Below are 27,500 nucleotides of genomic sequence, written 5' to 3' on the forward strand. Positions count from 1 at the left end.
ATGAAATTCTTCAATTATTATTATTATTATTATTATTATTATTATTATTATATTATATTATTATATTATTATTATTATTATTATTATTAAGATGGTGAGCTGGCAGAATCGTTAGCACACTAGGCGAAATGCTTTGAAGTTTTTTGTCTGTTGCTACATTCATCATCATCATCATCATCGTTTAACGTCCGTTTTCCGCGCTAGCACGGGTTGGACTTTCTGAGTTCAAATTCCGCTGAGGTCGACTTTGCCTTTCATCCTTTCGGGGTCGATAAATTAAGTACCAGTTACGCACTGGGGTCGATGTAATCGACTATCACTCTCCCCAAAATTTCAGGCCTTCTGCCTATAGTAGCAAGGATTATTATTATTACTATTATTATTATTATTATTATTATTATTATTATTAATATTATTATTAAGGCGGTGAGCTGGCAAAATTGTTAGCATACCGGGCACAATGTTTACCGGTATTTCGCCTGTTGCTATGCTCTGAGTTCAAATTCCGCCAAGGTCGACTTTGCCTTTCATCCTTTTGGGGTCAATAAATTAAGTGATAGTGAAACAGTGGGGTTGATATAATCTAGTCCCCACCCCACAAATTTGAGGCCTTGTTCCTCCAGTAGAAAGATTCATTATTATTATTATTATTATTATTATTTAAGGTAATGAGCTAGCAGAATCGTTAGCATGCTGTATGAAATGCTTAGTGGTATTTCATCCATCTTTACATTCTGAGTTCAATTTCCGCCAAGGTCGACTTTACCTTTCTTCCTTTTGGGGTCAGTAAAATAAGTACCTATTTCTTTACTACCCACAAGGGGCTAAACACAGAGAGGACAAACAAGGACAGACAAACAGATTAAGTCAATTATATCGACCCCAATATGTAACTGGTACTTAATTTATCTACCCCGAAAGGATGAAAGGCAAAGTTGACCTTGGCGGAATTTGAACTCAGAACGTAACGGCGACGAAATACGGCTACACATTTCACCCAGCGTGCTAACGATTCTGCCAGCTCGTCGCCTTTCAGTAAAATAAGTACCAGTGAAACACTGGGATCAATGTAATTGACTAGTCCCCTCCCCCAAAATTTCAGGCCTTGTGCCTATAATAGAAGGGATTATTATTATTATTATTATTATTATTATTATTATTGGTGTGTGGTTTCCTACTTCCTTATATAAATAGTTTTTGCACAAACCTGAATTGTCAAAGTTGAAAGCATGCCATTCTGAAACATGAAAATGGTGCTATTTAAAGATTGGTGTCTCACCCTCACAATTCTTCACCAGAGAGATGAAGAAGTTGGGAGGAAAAACGGTTGGCGTCTGATTATTCCATCACATTAATGTAATGTATGTGTTTGTGTCTTCATTCATTCCTTCATTCATTCTTGTTGCAGAAATTGCATCTTGAAGTAAAAAAAAATTTTTTTAATTAAAAAAAAAAAAAAAAGGACATGCCAAATACGTTTGGTGAAGGAGAGTGTGAAAGAGGGGGAAGAAAGAGAGTGAAGAAGTAGAGGCATTAGGTTTAAAGTTGACCAATTTATGTGTGTGTATATGTATGTATTTATGTATATGTATGTTATGTTATATATATGTGTGTATATACCTATATGTGTATGTTTGTTATATATGTGTGTATATATACATGAATGCATGTGTATGTGTGTGTGTGTACGAATGTATGTATATATGTGTGTATACAAATGTATGTATATATGTGTTTGTGTGTATATATACAAATGTATGTGTATATATACAAATGTATGTATATATACAAATATATATGTATATATACAAATATGTATATATATGTATGTGTGTGTGTGTGTATACAAATGTATATGTGTGTGTGTATACAAATGTATGTGTATATGTGTGTGTGTATACAAATGTATGTGTATATGTGTATGTGTTTATATAAATCTATATATATATATATCTGTGTGTATATATATAAATGTAAATATGTGTGTGTGTGTGTGTGTGTATATATACACATATACACACATGTGTATAATTAATTGTATATGTGTGTGTATGTCTATGTATATGTGTATATATGCTTGTGTGTATATGTATGTATAATGGTTGCATTGTCAATGAATTCCTTCCAGTATTCCTTATCTTGTTAGCTTGAATGAAGTGGTCAGTGAACACCCCACATTTAAATTACAAAGTTTCCTGTTCTGCTGCTTATTTATGAGTTAACCATATAACTTACACAGGACCCGTGTCTCCTTAAATGCACCTTTCTAAAAAAGCAAGTCGCACTTCATCATTCTCCTTATAATTACTGGGGTATTTTTATCATTTCATTGTGCATCTGGATTATATGTCAATATTTGATATTGTTTTCCTTCTGTTTCAAAAAAAAAAACAGAATTATTTATCAACTTTCTGACAAAATCAATCAATGTTATGTCTTATATTTTTCTCCTCCACTGATAATAGTTATGGGCCAAAGCCCCTATGTGGCCTGTTGACCTGTTGCAAATAACAGTTCATTTCTCCATTAGTTGTCTCCATCCTTGATCGATGGTATTGCAGAGACAGTAACCTCTTCATTTATTCCACCTGACTTCTTCACTTATTTTCTTCCTAAACTGTACCTTTCGTTGTTTGATAAGTCCTCTACAACATGTTTGACAATACATGTTGTAGAGCAGTGGTTCCCAAAGTGGACGGTACCACCCCTCTGCCCTGGGTGGTGGGATGGCTGGATGCATACAGTTGGTGAAAAATGGGGCAATAAAGAGGTGGCCAAAATAGGACAATGGATGTAAAAAAAAAAACAACAACAACAACAAAAAACTAACAAAATAAAGGTTTAATTAGGTTAAATTAAATTTGTGAAATACTGTTTTGAATTTGCTGCAGAAAATGGTGTATGTCTGTGATAAGGTGGTGAGCTGGCAGAAATGTTAGCATGCTGGGCGAAATGATTAGCGGTATTTCGTCTGCCGCTACGTTCTGAGTTCAAATTCCACCAAGGTCGACTTTGCCTTTCATCCTTTCGGGGTCAATAAATTAAGTACTAGTGACGCACTGGGGTCGATATAATCGACTTAATCCGTTCGTCTGTCTTTGTTTGTCCTCTGTGTTTAGCCCCTTGTGGGCAATAAAGAAATAAGAAAATGGTCTATGTCTGTGATGATGGTGGTGGTGGTGGGAGTTCTAGAAATGTGGCCTTAGAACCAAGGAGGCGGCAGCCTAAAAAAGTTTGGGAACCACTGTTGCTTGTCTCGTCAGCATACTAAATGCAGGTGTCTTTCATACGCTTTGGCTCTTCTGTGCACAAAAGGTCTCCATCTGCTGGATTTATGTTTTACCAACCGGTGAGGGATAAAAATCAGTGTTAAATCTGGCAGGATTTGATCTTGGTGTGTACAGATATACTTTCTTTTACTTTCTTTTTAGTTGTTTGTCATTTGACTGCAGCCCAGGAATTTTTCTTTGTAAGCCTAGTACTTATTCTATTGGTCTCTTTTGCCAAACTGCTATGTTACGGGAATGTAAACACACCAACATTGATTGTCAAGTGATGGTGGGGAGGCATACATACATATACACTACGAGCTTTTTTCAGTTTCCATCTACCAAATCCACTCACAAGGCTTTGGTTGGCCTGAGGCTACAGTAGAAGACACTTGCTCAAGATGCCACACAGTAGGACTGAACTCAAACTATGTGGTTGGTAAGCCAGCTACTTACCACATAGCCACTCCTGCACCAATATATATATATATATATCAAGATTTACTGTGACTACTTTTGCATTTTACTCCCTGACATTCCTCAAAACTACAGGAAAATTGAATATTAGTGACACAGAGTGAATGATGGAAGAGTTGGCTGCGGTGAATAATGAAGAATGAAATTGTATTAAATATATGATTTATGGTATGAGACATGGAACGTGTTTAAATGCATAGAGAAAAATTAGGTGAAGTTGGGGACGTTGGTGGTGGTAGGGTTTGAGATTTAATGTAGATGGATTAGTAAAAGATATTACTCGAAAGGGTTATAAATTATAATGCTGGATAGTATTTATATTTGAAAATAAAATACCAGGCTGTAATAAATACTGTTGAATATAGGTAGTTTATTGCTAGGATGTGATATCAGTCTGTTTTAGAAGCAATAATATACGAATGTGTATTTTGTGATATGATTAATTGTACAGTTGGTATTAGTCGATATAAAAGGTTATGATTGGTAAAATTTATTAAATAACCTATTGCCGAGCAAACTAAAGATAGGTTTTCATATTTCATATTTGTGTTTTGATTAATTGATTGGACGGTTAGTAATTAGTTGATATGAAATTTGTTACTAATATGGTTTAAATAAAAACCTGTTGCTAATGAATTTGCATTTTGATTAATTAATTGTACAGTTTGTATTAGTCATTGTATAATTTGAAGATATAAGGTGTGGCTGTGTGGTTGGAAGTCTGCTTCCCAACCACATGGTTCCGGGTTCAGTTCCACTGTGTAGCACCCTGCTTAAGTATCTTCTATTATAGCCTCAGGCTGACCAAAGTCTTGTGAGTGGATTTGGTAGATGGAAACTGAAAGAAGTCCGTCGTATATATGTATGTGTGTGTGTCTGTGTTTGTTCCCCCAACATCGCTTGACAACCGATGCTGGTGTATTTACGTCCCCGTAACTTAGCGGTTTGGCAAAAAAGACCAATAGAATAAGTACTAGGCTTACAAAGAATAAGTCCTGGGGTTGATTTGCTCGACTAAAGGCGGTGTTCCAGCATGGCCGCAGTCAAATGTCTGAAACAAGTAAAAGAGTAAAGAGAGAGTAATGAATTTGATATACTTGTCTCTGTTAATTCTCGTTTAACCACATCTTAGACCTACTCCAGTATGGAAACCACATAGCATACACAGCTGAAGAGCAGAAAGTACACCTCACAGTGTTATACCACCTCAATAATCTATAAGTGTGCATCCTATACATATTATTACAGTAACAGTGTAGCACATTCTGAGACAACAATGTTATGTAATCAAATGTATAATATATGAAATTGATGCAAAATCCTGAAGATGTGAATATATTCGAATATAAATTATAATAAAATATAAGTTTGTTTAGTCTCAAGTAGTTATTGGTTATGGAAATTGGAAATATGTTAAATTTTATTTTATTTATTTATTTATTTATTCTTTTTTTGTGTTTGTTGTATTAGAAATGGTTGGCATTCATTTTCACATGAAAATAATGTATTGAATATTTTCATAGTTTTATTGGTTTACATGTGTGCACACACACATACATACACTCTCTCTTACTCTCTCTCTCTCTCTCTCTCTCTCTCTCTCTCTCATACATACACCTACACCCACAAGAGTTGTCCATTGGATACCATCATTGATTTGTTCTGAGAGTCGCTGTGCTCGTCAGAGATTGTGTTTTTTTTATTAATAATATTATACACAAATACTTTTTGTTTTTCACAAACAAAATTTAAATATTTATTGAAATGGAGATAGTAAGCAGTATGGTCCTCTTTGTGTGTGTGTGTGTGTGTGTGTGTGCCTGAATAATATTGGATTTATTTTTCTAACCAAAATAATACAACTTTTCCCATTGGTTCCATAAAGTTACTATATATACCGTAAAATCTCAAGTAATTTACGCACTTTTTTCGCAAAAATAAAAATAGACTTTAGCAGGTGCGTAAATTACATGAGTAGATTGTTTGTTGACAAAAGATGTACAAAATGTAAACATCCGTACCGGCAGTTTCATTTTATATATGCTGGACAGTATAATGCTTACTTATTCTGTATAAATTTACTAAAACCATTTGATGGTTAACTACTTTTTGAAGTCTGACATTCATGCTGGTAAAAAGGGTCTGGGCCATATTTTACTTTCCTTGGAGTTTTTACCTATTGCAGTGGAGCACCGTTGACATACACAGTGATATGGATATTCCTGACTGAAAAAAAACTGTAATAACATGGATAATCTTGATTATATGTTTTTATTTTTCTCTGTTTATTACTTGGTGCAGTTTTAAGTTTGTAGTAAAGATTGTTTGCCAACATAACATGGTAGCCCTGGTTTAGGACTAATGTTGCAGTAGTTTAGCCTCAGGAGACATCATCTCCAGCTGGCTATACAACACTATCTGTGCCCTTATATTTTCAAACAAGGGAATCTAGCTGAGTAGGGGTGCTAGATTCCCTTGTTCGAAAATATAAGGATACATATCATCTCATATAGCCAGCTGGAGACGATGTCTCCTGGAGCTAAATTACAGCAACATTCGTCCTAAACCAGGACTGCCATGTTACGTTGGCAAACAGTCTTTACTACAAAGAACTGTTGCTGAATATCTCACATTTTGAGATTTGAAAATAGTAATTTTCTAATCTACAGTTTTAAGTTTGTCCTACTGTTTACATCAATTTCAAACATCGGCTTCATCAACATTAAAATGCCTTCTGGCAGCTCTGTTGCTTCGTTCAAATGTATATTCAACATGTTAAATTTCTCCTTCACTGTAAATGATCCATAAGTTCTGCCCATACTGATAATAATGGTAATGACAAATTTTAAAGTTTGCTTGATATTTTATAAGTGTGAAAGGGAGTAAAATTTTGATACTCCATATCAGAGGTTCCGGCAAGAATAGAATATATTTGTAGAGTTGCGTCTGTATTTAATACTTTCTGCTCATTCGCTATATCGTATTGTGCAGTTTCATACACACTCGATGACATCTAGAGAGCAGTTCTGTACATACATGTACATGTAAATGGATATACATACAACACACACATTAGTACAAATACATTTGCGCCCCACCGCCTATGCACACTATGTTCATGTAGTAGCAAAGGCATACTCACATTTTCATAGCAGTACATGCACACACACACATTGTTATTATTATTATTATTGTTAGTGCCAGATGAGCACAAATACATTTTCATACATTGCAACCTTCATGCATCCATATGCAAATTTAGAATGATTATACACATAGCACATACAAACATTTTCATTCAAGCACAGATGTACACACATTTTGGGCATATCCTTATCATATTCCCGATCTCTCTCTCCCCTTCTTTCTCTCTCTCTCTCTCTCTCTCTCACACACTCCATCCAGACACACATAAAAACTTTGCAGAATACTCCAGAAATTAATTTTATTCCAGTTCAGTACTAAAACTTCTGAAATCTTATAACAGAAGAATCTATGCTAATTGATGTATCTTCCAATGTTTTATGGCTCGATGTTTGAATTGTGTGTGCGTGAGAGAGAGAGAGAATATGTATGCATGAATAAATAATGAAGTAGGGTTGGGGGCATTGTAGGTGCTGGTGGGACGTTTGTTGTATCTCGTTATTTACACTAACTTATATTAGGTTAATGACAAGGAATTTCTTGATAAATACACAAACTTTAACGCAAAGTATCATGAACAAAGAATCCCAAGCATCATTGCAAATGTGCATGCACTCATGCATGAATGCACTCATGCATGAATGCACACGTGTGTGTGTGTTTGTGTGATTGCAAGCATAGCTGCATGGCTGTGCACATAATGGGCTTTGTTCAGTTTCCGTCTACCAAATCTATTCACTAGATTTTGGTCGGCTTATGGTTATAGTAGAAGGCACATGCTCAAGGTGCCATGCAATGGGACTGAACCCTGAACCATGTGGTTAGGAAGCAAACTTCTTACCACACAGCCATGCCTACACATATTTGTTTATACAATTATAACCTGTATATACACATAAACATTAATATCCATGCCAGTGCCGCCTGACATGCTCCTCTGCCGGTGGCACGTAAAAGACACCATTCAAGTGTGGTCTAAGCCAGTACCGCCTGAGCAGCTCCCATGCCAGTGGCATGTAAAAAGCACCATTCGAATTTGGTTGATGCCAGTGCTGCCTGACTGGCCCCCATGCCAGCGGAACATAAAAAGCACCCACTACACTCTCGGAGTGGTTGGCATTAGGAAGGGCATCCAGTTGTAGAAACTTTGCCAGATCAGATTGGAGTGTGGCACAGCCTCCTGGCTTGCCAGTCCTCAGTCAAACCGTCCAACCCATGCCAGCATGGAAAGTGGACGTTAAACGATGATGGTGATGCATGCCTTTGTTTTCCTCTATATAATGTTATATCATAATCTTAATTTTAGTTTTTATATATATATATATACTGGTGCAGGAGTGGCTATGTGGTAAGTAGCTTGCTTATCAACCACATGGTTCCAGGTTCAGTCCCAATGCATGGCACCTTGGGCAAGTGTCTTCTACTATAGTCTTGGGTCGACCAAAGCCTTGTGAGTGGATTTGGTAGATGGAAACTGAAAGAAGCCCATTGTATATATGTATGTGTATATGTTTGTCCCCCACCATCACTTGACAACCGATATCGGTGTGTTTACGTCCCCATAACTTAGCAGTTCGGCAAAAGAGACCGATGGAATAAGTACTAGGCTTACAAACAATAAGTCCTGGGGTCGATTTGTTCGACTAAAGGTGGTGCTCCAGCATGGCCGTAGTCAAATGACTGAAACAAATGAAAAAACAAGAGACTCCTGTTAGCTGTGAGCATTTATTTGGCCATGGGCGCATATCTGTACATTCTTGTATAGAGATTAATAGACACTTGAGAAGTTGCACACAAAAACGTCTGCACACTGATAAAAAAAAAATTAGAAAACCTACCTCTGAAAAGATTTCGGGGTGCATATGAATGTGGAGGTATGTGAATGTATTTGGATTAGAGTGAATGGCCTATATAAAAACACATACCAACAAAGATAACTCGTCGAACCAGAAAAGAACTTTTTGCAACCTGTTTCATTTATTTGACTTTTAGATTCCATTCACAGCTGTTTACTGGTTCGAATTTTTGCCATGCAGTGGCATATGCATCCCCCTATCTCATATATATAATATATATATATATATATATTATATATATATATATATATATATATATAGTTGAAAAATTTCATTTATATATATATATATATATATATATATAGTTGAAAATTTTCATTTATATGTATAAATATACCATAAACAAGTATTAAAAAATGGAGGAAAAAAGATGTTGAATGAAAAATTAGATTTAATACAAAATTGGATTCAATTTAATTTTTTTATGCATGTTTATGGTATATTTATACCTATAACGAAATTTTTCAACCATTATTTCCATATTATTCCCTGCTCTGGCTGTTTGTTAATGAGTATGATGAATCTTTATTAGAAATCATTTTCCCTCTCTTTTTGGATTTCTCAAAAAGTTTGAGTTGATCTTTACGGACTTATTTTTTCTCATATATATCTTTTATCTTTTACTTGTTTCACTCATTAGACTGCGGCCATGCTGGGGCACCGCCTTGAATTTTTAGTTGAATGAATCAACCTCAGTACTTATTTTTTAAAACCTAGTATTTATTCTGTTGATGTCTTTTGCTGAACCGCTAGGTTACAGGCATTGTAAACACACCAACACTGGTGTCGAGTGGTAATGGGGGTACAAGCACAGATACAATGACACACACATAGATATATATATACATATATATGATGGGCTTTGGTCGGCCCGAGGCTATAGTAGAAGACACTTGTGCACGGTGCCACGCAGTGGGACTGAACTCAGAACCATGTGGTTGGGAAGCAAGCTTCTTACCTCTCCTACACCTATATATATATTGGAAAATGTCTGAGATCCTTGGTACAGTTAGGTATATTTGAAAAAAGAAAAAGAATGAATTCATTGGTGAAGTCATTCCTTTTCTTTTTTCATATATATATACACACATATATATATAGAGAGAGGTGTCCATATATATGTAATATACACACGCACACTTAAATAGAAATATATATGCACATGCACATTTCCACACACATGCACATTTCCACACACATGCACATTTCCACACACATGCACATTTCCACACACATGCACATTTCCACACACATGCACATTTCCACACACATGCACATTTCCACACACATGCACATTTCCACACACATGCACATTTCCACACACATGCACATTTCCACACACATGCACATTTCCACACACATTTCCACACACATGCACATTTCCACGCACATGCACATTTCCACACACATGCACATTTCCAACACATTTCCACACACATGCACATTTCCACACACAATGCACATTTCCACACACATTTCCACACACATGCACATTTCCACACACATGCACATTTCCACACACATGTACATTTCCACACCATGCACATTTCCACACACATGCACATTCCACACACTGCACATTTCCACACACATGCACATTTCCACACACATGCACATTTCCACACACATTTCCACACACATGCACATTTCCACACACATGCACATTTCCACCACATTCCACACACATGCAATTTCCACACACATGCACATTTCCACACACATTCCACACACATGCACATTTCCACACACATGCACATTTCCACACACATGCACATTTCCACACACATGCACATTTCCACACACATGCACATTTCCACACACATGCACATTTCCACACACATTTCCACACACATGCACATTTCACACACATGCACATTTACAACACATGTACATTTCCACCACATGTACATTTCCACACACATGCACATTTCCACACACATGCACATTTCCACACACATGCACATTTCCACACACATTTCCACACACATGCACATTTCCACACACATGCACATTTCCACACACATTTCCACACACATGCACATTTCCACACACATGCACATTTCCACACACATGCACATTTCCACACACATGCACATTTCCACACACATGCACATTTCCACACACATGCACATTTCCACACACATGCACATTTCCACACACATGCACATTTCCACACACATGCACATTTCCACACACATGCACATTTCCACACATGCACATTTCCACACATTTCCACACACATGCACTTTCCACACATGCACATTTCCACACACATTTCCACACACATGCACATTTCCACACACATTTCCACACACATGCACATTTCCACACACATGCACATTTCCACACACATGCACATTTCCACACACATGCACATTTCCACACACATGCACATTTCCACACACATTTCCACACACATGCACATTTCCACACACATGTACATTTCCACACACATGCACATTTCCACACACATGCACATTTCCACACACATGCACATTTCCACACACATGCACATTTCCCCACACATGCACAGGCATAGCTTTGTAGTTGAGAATTTTGCTTCAAGCCATGTGCTCTGAAGTTTGTTTCTGTTGTGTAACGCTGTAGCCAAGTGTCTTCTTTATCCTCAGGCTGATCAGACCTTCTGGTCAGAATTACTCAGCAGAGACTGAATGGAAGCTTCTAGTGTGTGTGTGTCTATGTGTATGTTTTCTCATTTGTGTCTTGACAGGAATTACACTCTTTAGCATAAACCATGTCACCATGCATGTTGCAGTGTCACTGGCTGTGGAGCAGTTCATCTTGTGAAAGATGAAGGGAATCAGTACCTAACTTGGAAACAAGGGTTGGTGACAGGAAAGGCATCCAGCTGTAATATTCTCAGCATCCTATACAGGTTTTATCTAATCCATCCTAGCACGGAGAACAGAGATGTTAAAACATAGATGAAGTTGATATATGTCTATGTGTGTCACAGATACCCTACATGCTCTACCCATACTCCCAGTCGCTGGTTATTTGTTCACAGTCCTTAGAATTGGCAAAGAGCTCCTGGTTCATGTAAATCAGTGATTCTCACTCAGGGTCCACATGACCCTTTCGGGTTCATATAAGATTTTGTTGTTAAAATTTTTGTGTAACAAATTGCTTATACTTCTAGAATACGCAAAATATTAAAAATTTTTTTATAGGTGCAGGACTAGCTGTGTGGTAAGTAGCTTGCTTACCAACCACATGGCTCTGGGTTCAGTCCCACTGCATGGTACCTTGGGCAAGTGTCTTCTACTATAGCCTTGGGCCAACCAAAGCCTTGTGAGTGGATTTCGTAGATGGAAACTGAAAGAAGCCTGTCGTATATATGTATATGGATGTTTGTGTGTCTGTGTTTGTCCCCTCACCATCGCTTGACAACTGATGTTGGTGTGTTCACGTGTCTTCTACTATAGCCTCGGGCTGACCAAAGCCTTGTGAGTGGATTTGGTAGACGGAAACGGAAAGAAGCCCGTCGTATATATGTATTTGTATATATATATATATATATGTTTGTGTGTCTGTGTTTGTCCCCCCAACATTGCTTGACAACCGATGCTGTTGTGTTTACATCCCCGTAACTTAGCAGTTCCGCAAGAGAGACTGATAGAATAAGTACTAGGCTTACGAAGAATAAGTCCTGGGGTCGATTTGCTTGACTAAAGGCGGTGGTGCTCCAGCATGGCCGCAGTCAAATGACTGAAACAAGTAAAAAAAAAAAAAAAAGTAAGCATAACATTTGACAGAGTAATGTGATTGCCAAAGGGTAAAAATCTCACAATAGTCTACCAGATTCACTAGCAAGGTTTTGGCCAGCACAGGGCTAGAGTTGAATAGGCTCCAGTGTTGCACAGTGGTATTGAACTCAAGACCTCATGGTTAGGCAGCAAGCTTCTTACCACACAGCCAAACCTGCACCTGTATCATATATTCTTTTCTACTCTCGGCACAAGGTCTGAAATATTTGGGGTGGCGGAGGCAGTTGATTAGATCGACTCCAGTACATAACTGGTACTTAATTTATTGACCTCAAAAGGATGAAAGGCAAGGTCGACCATGGCAGAATTTGAACTCAGAACAAAAAGACAGACGAAATACCACTGAGCATTTCATCCAGCGTGCTAATGTTTCTTATTTCTTTACTACCCACAAGGGGCTACACACAGAGGGGACAAACAAGGACAGACAAAGGGATTAGTCGATTAGATCGAAACCAGTATGCAACTGGTACTTAATTTATCAACCCCAAAAGGATGAAAGGCAAGGTTGACCTTGGTGGAATTTGAACTCAGAACATATAGACAGACGAAATACCTATGTCTTTACTACCCACAAGGGGCTAAACACAGAGAGGACAAACAAGGATAGACAAACGGATTAAGTCGATTATAGGCACAAGGTCTGAAATTTTTGGGGTGGGGGGCAGTCGATTAGATTGACTCCAGTATGCAACTGGTACTTAAATTTATCGACCCCGAAAGGATGAAAGGCAAGATCCGACCTTGGCGGAATTTGAACTCGGAACATAAATACCACTGAGCATTTCGCCTGGCGTGCTAATGTTTCTGTCAGCTCACCACTGCCTTGCACCTGTGTCACATATTATTGAAGGAAAATGCTTTATTTCTCATGTAATGACGACACTAAACATTGTAGACGTCTCAGTAAATGTTTCTCCTTTGTATATTATTCTTCCTGCCACCTTCATTCATGCTTTCTCTCTCTCTCTCTCTTCCTCTGACAATGAGTTTAAAACCTCATTTGAATACATTCAAATGAAGATGTGCTACATCTTCTTTACAGTTTCCTGTTTGTTACTATGGGGTCCTCCTATACGTCAAACCTCTGGTGACACAAGCTTTTGTCCCGATGTTTTTGTCCTTTGTAAACCAGTAAGCTTAAAAGGGGACCCATCTATTTGTACACACTCACACCCAAGACGCCTACCCTCTCTCCACAAACATCTTCTGTTATTACTGCTGAGAAAAGAAACATTCTTTTTCCCTCCATTTCTTTTTTGCACACTTTTCCTCCCCCTCTTTTTCCCCTCTCTCTCTATCCATCTTTTCTTCTTTACTTTTCTTTTTTATACTCCATTACTCTAGATTTTTTTTTCTTTTCTTCTTTTCTGTTTTTCTTTTTTTTTTCCTTTCTGTTTTCCAGTCTCTCCTTCCCTCCTCTCTCTCTCTCTCTCTTCTTTTTTTCTCTATCTCTCTTTCCACTGTCTCTTTCTCCTCCACACATAAGCATGCAAATACACACGCACACACACACAGGCACACACATTCACTCTGTACTTTTTGACAAATGACTTACTGTTGAATAAGATTACCAATAGGTCCTTTGTCACTTCTAATCAACTGGCTGTTTCTCTACTCTTCTCTTAGTAATGCTTATTAAGCCAGTAACCTCACCCTGTACCTACACAGCCGAATCTAACCTGTTGTAACATCTCTGAAGATATATTTTCACACTGATATTCAACAAATAGCACAACAACAACAACAGCAAAATCATTTTGTGAATCAATAATCTAAGAGTACATTCTAGCCGTTTCTCCAAGAATTGGTGGGGGAACTAAATTTTGCTGTCATAAACAAATAAGATTGGATGAACTGTTTGTAGAGAAGAAGCAAGATCTTACCAAAGTGGAGGTCACAACCTAGATTAGATTCCTACTTAGGAATCATTTCACTTTATACATACAATGAATTATAATGTATTGAAGAAGTCTTCAGTGTCAGGACTTTTCATTCTGAGCCACATTCCCTAATAAATCTTAAAAAGCTTTGCTATATTGTCAAAAGAAACTAGAGATAAACAAATCCAGTGAATGAGTTTAGTGGACAATATGGCTGTATAGTGGACAGATTGATGGATTTGACCAGCAACAAAGCAATTAATATTCAGCTGTTGTGGAGTGAAGCCTCTTAAATGTTTTTATTGTGTTTTTACACCCTCCTGACCTTTTTTTAATTGGGGCTTTTGTTATTTATGTAGTTTGGTTTCTATTTCCAAAGGAAATGTCTGTAGGTATGTATGTTGGTCCTTTGTTTGCATTGCTAAAAGTCCCTTGGATTTTAGTGCGGCTGAAAGAACAAGTGTTGAAACTGAAGTAAATTGAAATTGTAATAATGACTTTAACGAGTTGGATTTTTCCATCAGGGATTTTAGGCCTCCATAGAGAAAACGTTCAACTGAGTTGAACTCATTTTTCATGGCAAACAAATCACATTGTCATCAGAAGATTAGTGTGTGTGTGTGGTAAAGGTGAGTGGCTTACTGGTTAGAGTATTTGGTTCATGATTGTAAGTCTGTGAGTTCGATACCAAGCTGTGCATTGTGTCCTTGAGCAAGACACTTTACTTTCACATTGCTCCAGTTCACTCAGCTGGTGACAATAAGTAGTACTTGTATTTCAAAGGGTCAGCCTTGTCACACTCTATGTCACGCTGAATCCCCCCCCCATAGAACTACATTGAGGGTACACATGTCTGTGGAGTACTCAGCCACCTGCACGTTAATTTTACAGACTGTTCTGTTGATCAGACCAATGGGAGCCTTTGTCATCATAACTGATGGAGTGCCTGTGTGTGTGTGTTCTTTGCAGCTTATCTATTCGTTTCCTCATTGTTTCAAATGAATTGAATCGAGATTTCAATAATCTGATTGTTTATTTTTAGACTGACATTGTTGGGTAGGTATGAAAGACCAGATCTGGCCAGTCTGATCATAGAGCAAGTAGGGTATTTTGGCTGGCATTGGAGATTTTAAATGCCAAAGGATCAAGAAATGTTATGTTTCTATCCAGTTGAAAGCTTTTACATAATGTGTATAAAATAATAATTTTATGAAGTTACAGAAATTTGAATTTTGCATTACCATTGTGAAGGTCCAGCAGTTTCTGTTCTGTCTTTGGCATTGTGTTTCTGGTTAAACACCATTTTTAATGACGGTTTATTTAGTTATCAATAGACACCTTAACGAACTACTAATGATTGGAGGGAAGCAATAAAGGTTTTATATCTCCTCTACAGTAAGACACCTGTTATCTTACTTCCTGCCCCTCTTATCATACTTTGGCCTAAAACTACCTCCCTCAGTAGGACTGTCACCAGTACCAGTACCATATGAAAGATATCTGGTACACCAAGGCGGCGAGCTGGCAGAAACGTTAGCACGCCGGGCGAAATGCTTTGCGGCATTTCGTCTGCCATTACGTTCCGAGTTCAAATTCCGCCAAGGTCGACTTTGCCTTTCATCCTTTCAGGGTCGATTAAATAAGTACCAGTTATGCATTGGGGTCGATATAATCGACTTAATCCGTTTGTCTGTCCATGTTTGTCCTCCCTGTGTTTAGCTCCTTGTGGGTAGTAAAGAAAGAGGTATCTGGTACACTTTGTGAGATGGTTGGTGTTATGAACGGCATCCAAGAGAAGAAACCATTCCAAAGCAGACATTGGAACTTGGTTCAATCCCCTGGTTCACCAGCTTTTGCCAATCCATCCAAGCCATGCCAGTATGGAAAATAGACATTGGTGATGATATATATAGATGTATAATTATACACATTATAATGATTCCTGGCAATTTTTATTATTATTTATTACTGTTATTATTATTATTTTGCTTTTCTTTATTTTATAATTAGTCAATCAAGCAATAATTATTTTCTTTTTCATACATGACGATTAAATTTACCTGTCGTACCTTTCTTACATGTTTTTCTTCTTGTTTATTTTCAGTTTCAACAGTGGGCACATGAATCTGACAAAGCTATGTTTCACATTATATGATTTCAAACAGCTGGTTCTAACTGTTAATGCAGGTAATTATATACAGCAGTTGCATATTATGTAGCCTTAGAAACAACAAACACAACAACAACAACAACAATTATGATGATGATGATAATAATAATAATAATAATAATAATAATAATAATCACAATCATTATCATGATAATTCTCTTGACTATTTACTACTTCGGTTTGTTCATTTCATAGCCCCACTCTTCCCCCCTGCCTTCTCTGTTCATAATAACAGTATTAATTTTAGGGAAGTCTTATGTTAGCCTTCTCATATTGGATCTAAGAGCTAATAATAGGTGGTTTACTGCACATTTTCCCTGTCATCTTCTACAAAACATTCTGTAGTTATTTTTCCTTCACTTTCATTCAAACCCTCTGTATGTGTGTGTGTGTACGCGCACGTAAATATCATCATCATTGTCATTTAACATCCACTTTCCATGTTGGCATGGGTACGACAGAATATATATATATTAAGGTGGCGGGCTGGCAGAAATGTTAGTACGCCGGGTGAAATGCTTAGCGGTATTTTGTCCGCCTTTACTTTCTAAGTTCAAGTTCCGCCGAGGTCGACTTAGCCTTTCATCCTTTCAGGGTCGATAAATTAAGTACCAGTTACGCACTGGGGTCGATGTAATCGACTTAATCCCTTTGTCTGTCCTTGTTTGTCCCCTCTATGTTTAGCCCCTTGTGGGCAATAAAGAAATAAGAATATATATATATATGGCGGTGCCCCAGCATGGCCACAGCTCATAAGCTGAAACTAGAATCAATCAATCAATCATATATATATCATCATCATTGTTTAACGTCCGCTTTTATATGCTGGCATGGGTAAGACGGTTTGACTGAGGGCTGGCGAACCAGATGGTTGCACCAGGCTCCAATCTGATCTGGCAGATTTTCTACAGCTGGATGTCCTTCTTAACATCAACTACTTTGACAGTAGTGGATGCTTTTACGTGCCACCAGCACGAGGGCCAGTCAGGCGGTACTGGCAATGGCCATGCTCAAATGGTGTTTTTCACGTGCCACCTGCACAGGAGCCAGTCCAGCAGCACTGGCAACGACCTCGCTTGAATGTTTTTTCACGTGCCACCAGCACAAGTGCCAGTAAAGCGACGCTGGTAATGATCATGCTGGAATGGTGCTTTTTACGTGCCACCGGCATGGAAGCCAGTCAGCTGCTCTGGCAACGCTCACACTCAGATGGTGCTCTTAGCACTCCACTAACATGGATGCCAGACATTGAATTACCTGACCTGACCTGATCGACCTCCTTCCTGGCATGTTTGGACAGGTTTTGGGGACTAGTTTTACAGCCAGATGCTCTTCCTATTGCCAACTGTTTTAGTTACCTTTTACGACATCCAAGGAAGCTGTGTACCTGTGCTAAAACTAGGATACATACAGTGCATTAAAATAATTCCTAAGGGGACCACTTTCATATGTTGTAATTAAAATGTGTCTGGCTTAGTGGTTATGGTAATTGGCTCATGACCTTTGTTACCATATTTCTGTTGAGATGCTCTGTGTTTCTTTCAATTAATTTTTAAATATAACAAAGAATTTTGTAAAATAACTTAGTCACAATTTATGTTCCTAACACTAGCTTAGTGATAACTAAGGTTTGGTGGAAGATTTTAATTCAGAACTTTTGAAAACAAGACATTTGTACTACAGAACCAGAAGCAATTTCAGCCGGGTTGGTATCAAAAGGGTTAAGAATTGTTTCTCTATTATATATTTTAACCCTTTTGTTACCATATTTCTGTTGAGATGCTCTGTGTTTCTTTCAATTAATTTTAAATATTATAAAGAATTTAATGAAATAACTTAGTTATCATTAAACTAGAGTTAGGAACATAAATTTAATTGAGAACTTTTGAAAACAGAACATTTGTACCACAGAACCAGGGGTGGTGGTTTCAGCTGGATTGGTATCAAAAGGGTTAAAGTGAGAAGCTGGCAGAATTATTACAGCACCAGGCAAAAAAGTGCTTAGTGGAATTTTTTTCCGACTTTACGTTCTGAGTTCAGATTCTGCTGAGGTTGACTTTACCTTTCATCCTTTCAGGGCCAATAAAACAGACACCAGTCAACTGCTGCAGTTGATATAATTACCCCTCTCCTTGTAATTAACTAACACCACTCCTTGTACCAAAATTTGAAACACTATGTTCTAATCGAAATTAATTAGCACAATCATAACTCTGATCTTAGTCTTTAATGAGCACAGCCTCTGGAACCCAGTATTCCAGGTTCACTAATCTGTGATGTGAGATTATGCTAATTGAATATGCACCATACTAAAAACTGTTTCAAAATATATTTTATTCATTTAGCACGGGTCTCTTTGTATCCCATTTGTGGCTTACTAATTCAATAAACTGATTAACACATATTGCATCAATGAAACAGTGAAACATTAAATTCCTGCAGGAAGAGAGCTATAGGGTTTGTGAGTTCAATTGTTGTATGGGGCCAATTTGGATTGGTTTCTTGGCCTTTAAGTTAAATTTGGTAGATGGAGACAGAGATAGCCTCCTCTCTCTCATCTCCAATTTTCCTCACTCCCTCTCCTCTCTCCCGTTTCCTTTCTATCCCCTCTCTCCTTTCTCTTTCTCTCCCCTCCCTATCTCTCTCCTTTCTCTTCTCCCCCTCTCTCCTTTCTCTCCTCCCCTCTCTCCTTTCTCTCCTCCCTATCTTTCCTTTCTCTCCTCCCTCTCTCCTTTCTCCCTTCCTTCCCTCTTTTTCTCCTCTCTTTTCTCCCTCTCCTTCACTTCTTTCTCCTCCCCCTCTCTTTCACAGACATCAGTTGAAATTGTTCAATTTTTTTAACTTTTGTATTTCATTTCCTGTTGTTTTTGCTTTAACAAGATTTTAATATCGCGCAATGCTTCACCAAACTTCTCTATTCTAGAGAGCATGTGTGTATGTTTGCACTTACATGCAATGAGTGTATGCGTGCATGCATGTTTCTGTCACTTTGTCTTGACATTTGTGTTATTGTTCTAAATGAATGTCATTCATTTCCAATCTTTTGCAAAAACATGTCTAGCCATAGAGAAATATTACCTTATGTGGAAACAGGTGATGGTTGGGTGACAGGAAAGGCGTCCAGCAGTAGGAACTCTACCTTCAGTTCCATCTGACTCATGGAAGAATGGGAAAATGGAAACTTGGGAGTCATGATAATGATGATGATACAGTATTGCTCTGGGGAATAAATCTGGGAAAATATACCCTCCAGAATCTCGTTTACTGAGCCACTGAATCAGAGGGACATAAACAAACCAACACTAATTGGTATGCAGTATGCGGGTTGTGTCATCAAACACATATACACGCATCGTAAAAGCAAATAAGCATTGCTTATTATACTATCTTATCTGGACAAATGTTAATTGGAGTTTCAAACTTGTTGATGTATTTTATGTACAAAGCATATCTGTTCAATACTCAATGAAATATTTAAATGCATCGAATGACATTATTTACTTATGGTAAACTTATTTGAGAGTTGAGGAATTATGCATATTATTTACATTTGACGGATATCTTTCCTCATCTTGTTCATTGTTAAAACAACGTTTCAGCTGATATACCCTCCAGCCTTCATCAGGTGTCCTGGGGGAATTTTGAACCTAAGTTATTTTTCCAATGTTGTTATTATTATTCAGGTCACTGCCTAGAATCGAACTCGGTATCTTGGGGTTAGTAGCTCGCATTCTTAACCACTATGCCATATGCCTGTGGGCAATAATGAAGTGAATTTTAGGGCTTATAAATCTAATATTTTCCTTTCCCATATGCTACTCATATCTTCACTCGGTTTGCTTAGGAGGTTATTATGTCCTTGCATATGTCTATTATTTTAACTTCATCCCAAGTTATTTACTTTCTAGAAATAAGTCTTTTGAAAAAATTCATTGTGTCTAGGAAGAGCCATCATGTCAATATGATTAAAACACACACACACTGATTCAATTCCACTCATTTATTAAATATCCGATTGTTTTTTTGTCAAAGCTCTTTTCTTGGTTTTTACAAGCTTCTCAATGACTGTCGACTCTGTCTCTTATGCATGCAGCAAAATTTGTTTCAACACACAAATCCACATAAAGAATCTTGCAAACCAGATACAAAAACGAACTAGAATAAGCTCTTTTAAAAATGTTGGTACACACACACACACACACACACACACACACACACACACAGGAGAGGATGCTGGAAAGTCCCTGGCTTTGGGTAAAAGAACATAGAAGAGGGTCGGTTAATTATGATTTTATACAACATATTCCCCTCTAAATCTACACACTTATTGCAGTAGTCCTTCAGTTTTTCTAAGCCCTGTAAAAGAACTCAGAAGATTAGGCCTCCATGCAGGCCTTTCACGATACCCTTAAAATCAGGAACTTTTCAGCACACCCTCGTGTATGTATGTGTGTGTGTGTACAATGACCTCGAACCCACAAGACTAAACAAGAGAGACAGAGACAGGCAGAAACAAGGAAAATGCCACTTGTATTTGAATACTATACAAATATTCTTTTAAAAAAACTTTTCTTTTAATTTTTTCAAATTTAATTGTTTTCCATACTTACTGTTGAAAAAGTCTCAATGACTGAAACTGGTACTGAAATGTTTTTTGTAAAATTATTTTAGGATTTTCTCTCTTGATTTTTTTTCCATCTATATATATATTTACACACACACACACACACACTCATACACACACACACTCATACACACACACACACACCGTATTTTAACGTGTATAAGGAACCCTTTTTTGTCAAAAATATGGTTAAAAAATATGGGAGTTTCTTATACATGGATAGTATTATAATCCCTTACAAAATATTTTATCCAAATTTTAAGTCCCCAAAATTAGGGTTATTGGAGTGATTCTGCACCCTTTATATACGATATATAGTGCTGGCATACACACACACACACACACACACTTACACAAACATGCATATAATTTACATTTACATTTGCCTACACACACACAGTACAGTTTCTGTACAGTTTCCATCTATGAAATTCACTTACAAGGCATTGATTGGTGTAGGGCTATATAGTAAAAAAAAAACATTTGCCCCAGGGGCCATGCTGTGGGATTGAACCTGAAACCACATGGGGGCAAAATGAGTGTCTTAACCACACAACCATGCCTCTGTCTTCACTTAGAGACAGAATATCACTCCATTACTTATAAGAAATCACTCTGTAATAGTCTCTCTTCTCTTTTCTTCTTTACTAAATTTACTACTGTAGCATCTACTTTGTTTTTGTTCTTTTTTTGTTTTGTTTTTTTTTTGTGTAAAAGGTTGGTGTTAGGTGAGGGGGGGGCTAAATAAATGGTGCTTTTGCGGTTAAGTTAATTGCCTGTAGTCATGGTTGTGGTTTTAACTTAACTACTGGTTACGGTCCTAGTTGGACATCCTTGGTGTAGCTGTCGGCGGTGGTGATGATGTTTTTCCTTGGTGCTAGTAACAATTGTACTGGTGTGTGTGTGTGTGTCACATCAGTGATGATGATGATAATAGTATTGGTGGTGGTGGTGGTGGTGGTGGTGAGGAGTGACCCCCCCCCGCCTCCAGCAGTGGTGGTTGCGGCTATAGTTTTATATTTCATGCTATTATTTGCACTGTAATGACTGTGGCGGTCTGGAATGTTTGAGGTGTTTTCAGAGCCGTAAATTGTGATACATTGTGTAATTATTAACGACTGCTCTTTTTCCTTCAAACTTTGTCTAAAAGTACATGCTGCCTGTTGGCGGCAGTGCTTCCTTGATGTTTGTGGGCAGTCAGAGCAATGGAGTGTGTGTGTACGTGCGAGCGAGAGAGCTATCCGGCAGTAGCAATAGTTGTGTGTTTGTGTGTGTGTGTGTGTTATTTAGTTCCAGGTCAAGTATGGTCAAGCAGATCTATGATCAAAGGCATTCCAGCTCTTGCCATTCCTGTCTTTCGTCCAGACACAGTCTGTCTGTCTGTCTACTTTGGTCTACACTGTCCAATGTGTTCATTTGCCGTTTGAAGATGTTACAGTATGCTTTGTCATAATTTTTGACTGCTATTTCTAATAGGTTGCACAACCATGTACTCTCCCTCACTAACTTATGTATGTATGTATGTATGTATGCATCTGTGTATGTATGTGTGTACTTATGCATTTATGTATGTATTTATATGTATACAGATGCATAGTGTATAGTGTGATATGATGCATTTGTTCAGCAATGCTAGCAGCCCCCTTGCTTACAGCTTCTTGTTGTTGCTTCACCCCTTGTAGTGAAGTGGGAGGCAGTGTACTGTGTGAGTTTTTCCCTGTCAGAACACAGCTTCACTCTCACCAACACTCCTGGATACAGGCTTTCCTTCATGTGGCCACACACATTAATTAGTTGGATTGCAAGCCCCTGGTTAAGGATCTCAGAGCAGTAATTGGCCCCAGAGATACCATGTGCAGGCCTACCCTGGTGAATATGCCCTGGCATTTAATGAGCCCCTACTGTGATGCTTTGTGGGTGAGTTCAGAAAACAAAAATCTTGGGTAAGATATCCTAAGGGGTAAAGAAGCTGAGGTGAGCAGTATTAAGACTGTTTCTTGTTTCTTTATTGCCCACAAGGGACTAAATATAGAGGGGACAGATAAAGGGATTAAATTGATTAGATCGACCCCAGTGCGTAACTAGTACTTAATTTATCGACCCCGTTATGATGAAAGGTAAAGTTGACCTCGGTGGAATTTGAACTCAGAACGTAACAGACAAAATAATGTCCAGCTGCCTCCTGCATTTGGGAGGAGGTTTTACTCATCTTTGGTCACCTTTTGCTCCGACAACTAGCAGTCACTTCTTTGAGGTTTTATAGATGAGGCCAGGAGATCAAAATCTTGGATAGAACCACCTGAGGGGTAACAGAAGCTGTGGCAACCAGTTTGTTTCTTTCAGATGATATTTCCAGCAACTTCTTGCATTTTAGGAGGTTTTACTCAACTTGGGTACCTCTTGCCCCAAGATCTGACACCCCTTCAGTGAAGATAGAATAATGCATACCCTACTATAATATAAAGCTTTGTTACATAGACACCTTCCTCAGTAATGTGGATCATGGCTCTTGTCTCACAGGAATCCTTGTTATCATTAAAGTGACCAGAGTATCGTGTGCTTCTGCAACAATAAAATTCTTCATTTCCGTAACCTGTAAGTTCCTCACTTGAGAGGACACCAAGCAGAAATAGTTATTGTTCAGTGTAGAAATATCTGCAATTCTCTGACCATTTACGAGACAGCATTTTCTATAGCTGCTGCTTTTTAAGAATTACAGTCATTGAAGGATTCCATAGTTGAAAAATATGATCATTATGGGATTTGATGGACAACCATAAGTGAGCAAGCATGGTTGTATGTGTGCGTGGTTTGCCATATATGAATATATGAATGAATTTTGCTGTGTATACGTGTGTTTGTTTTGCTATACATGTATGTATGTATTTTGCTATATATTTCTGTATGTTTGTTAGCATGAAGATACACCCTTCTATAAAATCTTTTTGCCTTAAGTTATCTTTGTGCGCATGTAGTTTGCATGAGGCCTATGGAAAGGTGGTACAGAATGCATGTCATACCCAAGCCCAGTAATTTCCTGGGACCTCGTACAATGTTTACCGTATTTGTATATATATAGATAGATAGATAGATATAAAGGAATACAAAAAATGGGACAAGAACACAAAACATCCAGACAAATGATACAAAAAAGGGACTACAAAATATCTAGACAGATGATGCAAAAATGGGTCATTCGGAGTTTTCTTTCCTCAGTTGAGTTCTAAATTATCTTTGCAATTTCGGGCTGTTATACTCGAGAGTGCTCCAATCTGGCCAGCCCCAAGGAAAAACTAAACTAAGAGCACTAGATTCCTTGGAAGAATGTATACGAAAACAAGAACGGAAAAAAAAAATGGAGAAATGGTACACAAATACAAATGCAAATAACAGGACATTAACAACAGATGTCTTTCGACTATATATCATCATCATCATCATCATCGCTTAACGTCCGTTTTCCGTGCTAGCACGGGTTGAACGGTTCGACCAGGGTCTGGGAAGCCAGGGGCTGCTCCAGGCTCCAGTCTGATCTGGCAGAGTTTCTATGGCTGGATGCCCTTCCTAACGCCAACCACTCTGCGAGTGTAGTGGGTGCTTTTTATGTGCCACCTGCACAGGTGCCAGGGGGGGTCCGGCATCGGCCACGATCGGTTGGAGCTTTTAACATGCCAGCGGCACGGAAGCCAGCCAAGGCGACGCTGGCAACGTTCGGATGGTGCTTTTTATGTGCCACCAGCACAGAAGCCAGTCGGAGCGGCGCTGGCATCGGCCACGTTCGGATGGTGCTTTTTATGTGCCACCGGCACAGAAGCCAGTCGGAGCGGCGCTGGCATCGGCCACGTTCGGATGGTGCTTTTTATGTGCCACCGGCACAGAAGCCAGTCGGAGCGGCGCTGGCATCGGCCACGTTCGGATGGTGCTTTTTATGTGCCACCGGCACAGAAGCCAGTCGGAGCGGCGCTGGCATCGGCCACGTTCGGATAGTGCTTTTTATGTGCCACCGGCGCAAGCATCACAACTACTATTTCCATTGATATTTATTTCGACGTTCATGTTCATGACTCAACAGGTCTCCTCAAGCACAGCGGGACGTTCTGGGATCCAGGGTACTTTGAATGGGCAGGGGCTATGCGGAACTGATGCAGGAAGCAGCCCGGGTCTTTGCAGTCACAGCATATCTCCAGAGATCTCGGTCCCTTGCCATTGCCTCAGTGAGGCCCAACGCTCTGAGGTCATGCTTGACTACCTCATCCCATGTCTTCCTGGGTCTACCTCTCCCCCTGATACCTTCAACTGTTTGGGAGTGGCACTTCTTCACACATCTCTCCTCATCCATCCGCAGCACATGACCATACCATTGCAAGCGTCGCTCTTGCACACCACATCTGATGCTTCTTATATCCAGCATTTCTCTCAGGGTACTTACACTCTGTCGAGCATGCACACTGACATTACACATCCAGCGGATCATGCTAGCTTCATTTCTTTCAAGTCTACGCATGTTCTCTGCAGTCACAGCCCATGTTTCACTACCGTGAAGCATGGCAGTCCGCACACATGCATCATACAATCTACCTTTCGCTCTGAGCGAGAGACCCTTTGTCGCCAGTAGGGGTAGGAGGTTTCTGAACTTTGCCCAGGCTATTCGTATTCTAGTGGTGATACTCTCTGTGCATCCACCTCCACTACTAACTTGGTCACCCAGGTAGCGGAAACTATCAACTACTTCTAGTTTCTCTCCCTGGAGTGTGTGTGTGTGTATATATATATATATATATATATATATTATATATATATATAATATATATATATATATATATATAAACCCATGCTAGCATGGAAAACGGACGTTAAGCGATGATGATGATGATATATGTGTGTGTGTGTGTGTGTGGTAAACATGTTCATCGCAGAAAGGGGGCTTGGTAAAATTCAGCTTTATGTATATAGAAACACACACACACACACACACATACTCATATACTAACTAATACATGCTGACCTGACATTTATGCACTTGTACACACTCATTACATATTCTGACATGCAAAGGACTTCCTCATAGTTTCCATTTACTAAATTCTCTCAAATTATTGGATGACATACTGGCATCGTGACTGTTGGTGTAAGCCAATGTGTCTATGCAGATATTCTGTATCGTCTTTGTTGTCATCATCATCATCATCATCATCACCATAATTGTCATCATCACCATCATCACCATGTCCATTTTTCCTTGCTTTCATGGGATGGGTTGGGGTTTTTTGTGTAGATTTTCTATAGCCGGATGCCTTTCCTGTTGCCAACCCCCAACTCCTTTCAAATAAGGTGAGATTTTGCAATGTCCAGGCATGTCCTTGTAGAATGTTGGAAATGAATGACACTGCTTTTATGACAGTGACATTCATTTATGATTATCACATGATATGAAGACAAGCAGGCACAGTGATAGAGAATCAGGCTCACAATCATGTGGTTGTGAGTTCAATTCCCAGAGCAGGCTGTGTGTTGTGTTCTTGAGCAAGACACTCTATTTCATGCTGCTCCACTCAGCTGTAGAAATGAGTTGCGATGTCACTGGTGCACACTTGTGTATACATCAAGCTTCTTTCAGTCTCCATCTCACGAATCCACCCACAAACGCTTTGGTCCACTTCGGACTAACACTTTCTCCCCCAAAGTGCCATGCAGTGGGATTGAACCTGCACCCATGTGTCTGGCAAGCAAACTTCTTAACCCTACAGCCACGTTTGTGGTGGGTGTGTGTCTGTATAATTATGAATCTGTAAAACCCTCTTCCACTATTTTGCTTCTATAATAAAGTCCCATTTCATTCTACTCCCGCGACCCTTACAGAATACCTTCTGGTCTGCCTTGCTGTGCTGCCCATCTTCTCATGAGGGTGATGTATGGTCCTGGACCAATAGGATTACCGCTTCAGGTAAGTCATATTTTACATTCTGGACTTCATTCTTTATTTTTTTTTGGATTATTTTTATTATTAACATGAATGGACTACCATAACGTCGAAGAAGGTAAGAATCTTGTTGCACCTGCAACTCAGGTGTCACTAATAACCTTGATGTTGTTATTGTTGTTTGTTAGCCGTGAGGTAACTCTAAACGAACATTCCAATCTTCTCTTGGGTATTATGTATTGTAGACAACATTTGACATTGTCCAAAGTGTCCCTCCTTTTCCCAGGTGACAGAGTGTTGGCCTGCTGTTTTTAGCAGGTCGTGGGACCATATACACAGTCACTCATTGTTATAAATCCAAACTCAAAC

At 38.7% G+C, this 27,500-nt stretch overlaps 1 protein-coding gene across 3 annotated transcripts in view; it reads left to right on the forward strand.

Annotated features, from left to right (window-relative positions):
* LOC115214204 overlaps positions 1–27,500 on the forward strand; it is a 316,406-nt gene that overhangs the window by 118,627 nt on the left and 170,279 nt on the right. For all 3 annotated transcript variants that reach the window (XM_029783308.2, XM_029783307.2, XM_029783310.2), the window contains exons 3-4: positions 16,522–16,604; positions 27,071–27,155. In XM_029783308.2, the coding sequence (XP_029639168.1) occupies positions 27,111–27,155 (45 nt within the window). In that variant the 5' untranslated portion in view covers positions 16,522–16,604; positions 27,071–27,110. The remainder of the gene's footprint in view (positions 1–16,521; positions 16,605–27,070; positions 27,156–27,500) is intronic.

This window comes from Octopus sinensis, linkage group LG7, assembly GCF_006345805.1.
Source record: "Octopus sinensis linkage group LG7, ASM634580v1, whole genome shotgun sequence".
NCBI classification, from domain to species: Eukaryota; Metazoa; Mollusca; class Cephalopoda; order Octopoda; family Octopodidae; genus Octopus; species Octopus sinensis.